Consider the following 8,306-nt stretch of genomic DNA (forward strand, 5'->3'; position numbering starts at 1 on the left):
CATAACACAATTTTTGGGCCAACTGAAATAACATGCATAATTGAATATTTACAATTTGATCAAACTGCTGGTGGCGAAAGGTGGGTTATTTCCCGTACTACAAAACCAACTTAAAAAATGTTTAGTTTGCGAGTTTTCGACCAAATAAAAAAGTGTGTCCAAGAATACCCCGAGACTTCCCCTACTGTTTAGTTAATTAAGAATAAAATATAACGAATCAAAGTATTTTAGGGCCTAGTTTGAATTAATTTTTCGAGATACGATGTAGTAGTGATTTTTGAGATTTTGCCAAAGTATCGTCGATGTGTACATATGTATGTACGTCTGCGGAAACATACTGTATCTTCGCATTCGGAAGATTACACTTGTAATGTCGTCAAAATCGACTATTGGAACAACCACATTATTTTCAAAGTTACTGGATGTCACCCTTCACTTTGTTGACGTTCGTTCCATAACCTGGTTTCAAATGAATGCCAAACCAAAAAATAAAAAAAATATTTTCCATGGCATTCATTTCGGTTTTACATGCATGCATATACCTGCCTACATATGGGCATTTCCTGCGTTGAGGCTCAGTTACGTATATAGTACTTAGCATTGCATGGCCACTTAAGGAATGTGCTAAATGAGCTCTGCGTGCAATCCAAATTTTGTAGAGCCAAATAAGAATTAGTGTAAGCCATTACCCAACGCCTTAACGGACGTTCCGTGCGGAGAAATTTTTTTCATCATAGTAGGCTTTAGATCAGAATTTTTTCCCCAAAAATAAACGTAACTAACATTCATCCAACACAAATAAAAATATTTACCGTAACTAAAATGTAGCAAGTTTAGAGCGGCTAAACTTTTTCATTCGTATGTTTCTATACTTTCCCCCATATTTGCTATGCAAAAGGCCCTATTTGAGAACTTTTCAAAAATTCACGTTTTTGAATATTGTTCGTTTGTGGTTCGCAGATACGCGTTTATAATTCGAAGTCATATTATAGAAAATATGTATTACCTTCTTTAGAACAAATCTATAAGAATTTCCTGTGTACACATCGAGGGCTTATATTTAATACCTGATATTTAATTTCTGATATTTGAAACCATCTCCGACTTAACTGTTAACTCTAAAATTATTGCCTGCTACCGTTTTATCAGACAGATTGAGGGCCTATTTTTGGTTCGGTGTATTGTTGTATTCGGAAGAAGTTTTGATAGAAAGTAAAGAAATTGTAATAGATAAAAGAAAATGCGCCAAAAAGGGTAAGCTCAGCTGTAGGAATTTCGAAACAACCACCTGAAGGTGTTTTTACTTAGTTCCAAAAAATCAACGGTAATTTTTAGCAACTTGAAACTTGTACATTGTCATACTAAAATTGTATACTCAAAAGAATCGAGCACTTTTGAGAAAAAAGTTTGACATTTGGGTAAAAATTTGTTGAATTTTTTTTTTAGTTTCTACAAAGCTTTAAGCTTGTGGCCTTATTCATAAAAAATAAATAAGTGGCAAACAATATCACTTTGAAATTACGTGCTATAGATATGACGTTCGTCGGAATATTTTTTTTGTTTTTTTTTTTTATATATGTTACCGCATAACTTTGGACCACGTCAGAGGTGGTCCCATACTAATCTAGTTAAGATCCGATCAGTGGATCATGAGATATATATATATATTTTTTTTTTATATGAGAGTTGAAGTCGGTTTTTTTTTTGCCAAAAATTACTTGTTTTATTTATTTTTGCTCTTGGTTGACTCTTTTCAGGAAATGCCCAAGTGTATATATGTATGCATGCACGGATGTGTATTTTTAACGCATTTTGAGTTCATATTTCATATTCTTTGCTGCTTTAACAAACGCATATGAATGCATTAACCAATCCGTATGCATATCTGTGTTCATATATACATACATACATTCGTTTTAATTGTGGCATGAATGTACATACATATGTCCCACACACATATTAACATATGTAAATGTGTATGTAGTATGTATAGCCAGTGACTAACTTTCAATTTGATATATACCATCAACTTCATGGTGCGTTGGTTTTTTTTTTCAAAATGACAGGTGTTTAATTACTTGATTTTGAATTGTTTGACCTAATACAATACAATACAACACCAACAAGATAGAAGTGACAACAGAATTTAGCTATCTTTATATATATGGCTATAGTGTCTGTTTACATACGATTTTAAATATTTTGATCTATGTTTGAGACTTCTGTCGCAGTTCAAAATATAGAACTGTCGAAATCGCTTCTACCTAGTTGAATATGCCTTTATACTACACAGTTAGCTTCAGATCACACCAACAAAGTCCTGTTAAACATTCCATTTTTGGCTCATAATAATACTCATAATTTGACTTAGTGCAAACCAGCCTTAATGATGCGCTAAAACTTTTGGCTGCGCGAGCTGACGCTGGATGAGCCCTATAAAATATATAGTTAACGGAGCGGATGGTAAATAACCGTTACTGGTGTTAAGGACCTCATGTCTCTAACCCTAAGCAGAACGGATTACTAAAGAGAGCAGTAAGGATTAGACGTAGATTACACAAGGATTAGATATATGAGGCCCTTAACATTAGTAAGGCTTTTAAATTGTGTCGTTATTGCAACGGACCACCGATATACGTATGTATATGTACATATCTTGTGCTTGTCGTGGAAGCTACTTGAGTTTCCGAACTCGCAATCACCAGTTGTAAGCAACAGCGGCAGCACTTATTAGCATTTAAACAAGTTGACGCTTTTCGCTGCGATTTTCTGCCATTTTCACTATGCGACAGTGGATGGCGACAACCACTTTTAATAAGCCTATTTATTTTAAAAACTTGTATTTACTTGATTTACATAGCAAACATTGACTTGCTGCACTGGATGCGATTAACTATAATCACTACAAGACGTAGAGAAAGGTTTTCTCAGGCTGAGGCTAGTCAGAGCATACATACATATCTGCATAGATATGTACATACATTAGACTGCATCACTCCCCGTCAAAAAAAGGTACTGTGTTTCCATTCGAATTATAAAATCTATTATATTTGAAGACGTTCACCAAAATATTTCGAAAAAATACTAAGATTTACGTGAGCTGGACCGAGTTGAAAATGCCTCGAAAATGGAGTTTTTAAAGAATATAAATAGTTTCTTAAAGATTTTTTGAAAAAAAAACCCTCTCATGTGACAAAACGGAAAAACCGAAACTTTTTTTGGTGATGCTGTCTAATGTACATACATACATATGCACATGTACATATATGAGGTTTTAATAATTTAGCTTTTTGCTACTTAATTTTAGTTATTTTTTTATACAAACATTGTTTATTCTTTAACAAAAACCGAATAAATCCAAGTTTCAAACTTTGTGCAATATTAAAAATAAAATTCAACAAACTTTCGTAAAAATGTGGAGCTTTTTAATTAGGTTTTGTAGCCCATTAAATTTTATTATAATAAAGTGCAAGTTTGAAGTAGCTGGGATTTACCGTTAATTTTTAAAAGGTTTTTTTTTGACAGTGTCAGTAATTTTCTTCCATAAGAAGTGTGCATATTCAAAATCTTTTAAAGTACTTTAATTAAAAAGTTCGAAATTTTTGCGAAGGTTTGTTAATTTTTTGTTTTTTATTATTGCACATCGTCTCAGACTTGGATTTATTCGGTCTTTGTTAAAGAATAAATTATATATTTTTTTATAAAAAAAACTAAAATTGAATAACAAAAAGATAAATTGTTAAAACTTGTCAATATGTGGTGCGCTTATTTATAATTATGACACGGGGGGGTATACATTTATGTATGCATGTAAAAACAAATACATTTGCGACACTTACCGTGCTGCCCTCCAGTTCCTGTGAGTTTTCACTTCCCACAAGATGAAGTACTTCACCGCCCGAACGTATGGCCACCTCGCCAAGTATGCCTCCTACAGCTTCCTGCGTTTCATTTTCGCTTGCCGAGCGTTCACCATACCAGATGAGGTAGAGCTGTTGTTTTTTGTAAGATATACATACGTATATGTATGTTATTAAAATTTACTTAAAAATAGCAAATAATTTGGAAAATAAAATACTACTCTCTCTTTTTTTATACTCTCTTTTACTAACCCTTATGCGCTTTTTCAGCAGCGTTATAGCTGCATCCTGCACCAGCTCCGTGTGCGGTGGTATCACTGCGGTAGATATAAACACGGCGCTATCATATGGCACCAGTTCTGAAGCGTGTACAATGCCTATAAAAGAATTACCACCGTCGTGTACTTTGATGCCATTCAAACCGGCGAGGAATTGGCGGGGGTTATTAAAGCTATAAGCTGCTGGAATTCCTAAAAAGAAATTAAAAAAAAAAAAGAAAAAAAGATATAAAGGTGAAAATCAAATTTATCAATTTATATGGAGCAAATCATGCACGCAATTTCACAACAATTAGTAACTGATAAAAAAAAATAAAATAAAAATAAAAACAAATAAAAATCCACCTAAGACTTAGCTGTCATCAATGATGTTATTGCTAGCCGCATAAGTAGCTTGTTATTTAGTAGATTTATATCGTTACCTTAATATTGAAAGGCCTTCTCTCACATAGTTGCTGAAATGCAAAAAGCCGTAAATAAGTAAAAATCAAAAATTCCCTTTTTGGTTTATTATGATACATTTCATCATCATTTTAAGCAATCAAAAAATTTAGTTGGTTGCGGCTTTTTTGCATTTGCATTGAGTTAGGGCCTTTCTATATTAAGGTGACGATAGAGATAGATAGTTGGTTGGCTAAGGCACATGTTTTGACCAACACTGTAGTTTTTTTACACAAAAAAATGGTGTCCGAAAATTGCTGAAGCTTTGTACATAGGCGTGTCTTGTCAACCAGCTCAAAAAAATTATCGTCCAACGACCAAAAACAAGTTATCAAGAAGTCGGTAAGCATAACAGTTACTATCTTACTTACTATAGGCACATTGAGTACCCAACGCGCCTAATGTCCTCTCGGTCAGTATACTTGAATGTAAACTTCAAAAATTTTAAATGCATATCTTCTAAATTGTAGGCAGTCGAGTCGCTTGGTTGTACCTGATACACGTTCAGCTTTCCATTAAAAGACATAACACCAGCAATGTCGCTCTCCTTGTTGCTACAACGTAGCCCATCGGGGTATTGCCCATTCATACAATCATCATTCATTCAATCACTCAACCTCAACTTATTTTTGCAACAGGTAAGTCATGAACTATACATACATAAAAAACATGTATATATACATATACATACATACATATATGCACATATGTATGTATGCTTGATATGTTTACTATTACTATTTTGTTTACTCACCTGAAGCATTCAGCGAGACCAACACAATTTTTATATTCAGATTGGTGCGTAGCGCGTCACGCCACAGCGCCTTCGTCTTGTCCAGCGCATCTGCCGATGGATCGACAATAACAGCTAATGGCATTCGTATGTAGGCATCTTCAATGTAGTTGCGTAATTGTTCGTGCGGCAGCAGCTTGCGGCCGCGTGGTATATTTATTTGTTTACCCTGCTTACCCAGAGGGCGTATGCTTGTTATTGTCATCGTTGTTGTTGTTGTTGTTGGCGTCGTCAGTGGTATTGTTGTAGTTGGAGTGGCAACGGCAGCTGATTCCGCTTCCAAGCCTGTTGCCGAGTTTGTGGTTACCGCAATGCTTGGCGCATTAATGTCGATAGAGTTCTCGTCGAATACTGGTATTGCCACAGTTGTTGGCGCAGCTGTGGCGGCCATTACTGTTGGACCATTTGTAGTCCGAGCGGCGCCACGTACTTGCAGAACAGGTGGATGTGCACGCGCCATATCTACGTTTGGAAATTGATATAAATCGACAGCGGAACGCGCTGATGTTGGCTGTGAAGCGGTCGGCGAAGGCGTTAGTGGCAGCGCAGGTGCCATCAGTGGTCGCATCGCACCTTCCACGCGTTGGTGCATTTGCTGTTTCTCAGAAGAGCTGTCCTGAGAGTCCTCGTAGTAGTCCTCATCATCTGAGCTATTCGGTTGTAAATGCTGTTTCCTTGACTGTAATGCAGGTGATCGATGTTGCTCCTTCTGCGATGGTGGCGCTGGCTGCTGATCCTTCAGCGTGTTGTCATCCGTTTCTGCGTGATTATACAATTTCATTGCGATTGGATTGATTTTATTTGTCTTGGTGGCTTTTTCATTCAAATGCTCTTCGTCATCCACATAGTCGGAGGTTGAGACGTTCGCGTCAGCTTCCTCTACTGACACAGTGTCGCTAGTTATGGTGCGCGGAAATTGCTCAGCTTTTCCCTTTCGCACATAGGCTGGTATCATTGTACTCATGGATACGGGCAGCGCTGTAGGCGGCGAGGCTATGGGCAACTTGGCTGCTGCGAAATTAATTAAAGTACTGCTATCCAACATTTCGTCGTCCGCTGAGCCGGCCAACATGTCATTACTGTGAACTTGTGTCCTTACTGCATTCAACGATTCATTGCTCATTTCTTTTCGCTTTGGCGATGTCGTTGACGCATTATCCTCCTCGTCCTCCATTGCATCTAACAGCTTCTTGTGCCTGTCATGCTCATCCATGTCCTGTTGTAGAACAGCTGTTTCATAAATCTCATCATTACTGTCCATTATTTCGCTATTAGCTCCACTGCTACCAGTACTTCCACCACTTGTCCCCAATTCGCCACCACCGCCGTCGACATCATAATCGGGCACATTGGATTGGTGGCTAGAAGCGGTTAATAGTGCAAAGATAACAAATATCAAGAAGATGGACGTCAACTGTGTTCGCAAGCTGCTGCAAGGGGAAGGTTTGTTTGAGTTGGTGGATAACATTTTCTTGTTTGTGTGTGAATATTTGTCCGTATGTACTTTTTAAAGTTGCTATGATTTTGATTATTTTTCTTTTATTAAATCTTTATCTTTGCTCTGATGTGTTGGTCATCCTTTTGATCCAAGATGTCTTTTTAAACTGGAGAAAGAGAAACGAAAAAGTTAATAAACAAGTAAGGGCAGTGCTATTACACTGGCGGCAGAAATAATAGACTCGCCTTGCACCTTATTTATTATACTAAAATTGAATGGGCTATGAAACTGCATATTTACTCGAAAATTTTCCAGAAACTCTGAATCAAAGGTTGAAAATTTTGATGAACATTTTTTGAATTTTTTTGAACTTTATATTAAGTGTGAAACTTTGATTTATGTATGTGGTTTATTTGTATTATAGAATGAACTACATATGTATATTTTCATAAATAATGAATGCAAAAAAAAATGTTCATGAAAATAGTTCTGAATATTATATTAGTACAAAGTGTACACTTCTATTTGTTGCCTACTGTATGTATGTACATAGCAGGGATGTTGCGAATATTTGCATTGACATTCGCTTCGACATTCGCATTCGCATCATTTTACATATTCGCGTCGACATTCGCATTCGCATCAAATGATACACATATGTTAAAGGTTGTTCAATTTAATGTTTAGCTTTTTAACAGGCAAAACAATCCTTTTACGCTGCTGCATTTTGTAGGAAATAGAAATGGGCTGAAATGTGTTCTTCTGATGAACTGTAAAATATTTCAGTGCTATTCATATTTTACGTAGTTTACGTAGTAATTTTTGTACTTTATTTGTCGAGTGAGCAATAGGGTGATTCAAAATTGGAATTTTTTTGAATTTCGACTGAGAACGTTCGGATTCTTGAAGGTAATAGCGAAGGCAAGTTCATTCTAAAATTTCAAGTTATTTGAACAAGATTTAGAGGTCGCTCAACGCTGTTATTTGTTTTCCGGAAACTGCAGATTTTAAATGCCACTTTATAAAGAAATAGGCATATTTTCATCAAATCTTGTCGGATTTCGTAGGTAGGTTCCCAATTATCGGTTCATTAGAACACGCAGTTTATATAAGTTCGATAAATTAGTTTTAAATACATTTATTAATTAGTTAGTAACTAAGTTTAGCCTTATAAAAAATTAATATTTGCAATCATTTTTTTTTTTTGTTCAACTCCTTAATAACTGTTTTTTTTTTCACTTGGATTAGTTTCTCGGTGCTTCCGAACTGTCAAAAACAATGCTTGTTTTTGCTCCTCACTTTTGGCATGTATGTTGCTGAAGCTTTGAGCGAGCGCCACTCCACGCTCTGCGGTAACGTTTACAACTTTTAAATTCCTTATTAGTGAGCGACATCTGAATCTTGTCTTCAAGAATCCGAACGTTCTCAGTCGAAATTCAAAAAATCTTATACACTTTTTGTTGCTGATTTGAAGCGCATTTACAAAATTTATCTCG

The 8,306-nt window shown here is 35.9% G+C and overlaps 1 protein-coding gene across 1 annotated transcript; it reads right to left on the reverse strand.

Annotated features, from left to right (window-relative positions):
- Positions 1–3,818: 3,818 nt before the first annotated feature.
- On the reverse strand, positions 3,819–6,970 carry LOC108380877 (uncharacterized; the record flags this gene model as incomplete). The annotated part of the gene is made up of 3 exons (XM_017637277.1): positions 5,334–6,970; positions 4,113–4,330; positions 3,819–3,992 (listed from the first exon to the last, which is right to left on the reverse strand). Coding segments are annotated over exons 1-3 (1,899 nt in total), but the record flags the coding sequence as incomplete, so codon positions are not given.
- Positions 6,971–8,306: the final 1,336 nt, after the last annotated feature.

Source organism: Rhagoletis zephyria, unplaced genomic scaffold (assembly GCF_001687245.7).
Source record: "Rhagoletis zephyria isolate East Lansing unplaced genomic scaffold, Rhagoletis_zephyria_1.1 Rzeph_scaffold_20674, whole genome shotgun sequence".
Classification (NCBI taxonomy): Eukaryota; Metazoa; Arthropoda; class Insecta; order Diptera; family Tephritidae; genus Rhagoletis; species Rhagoletis zephyria.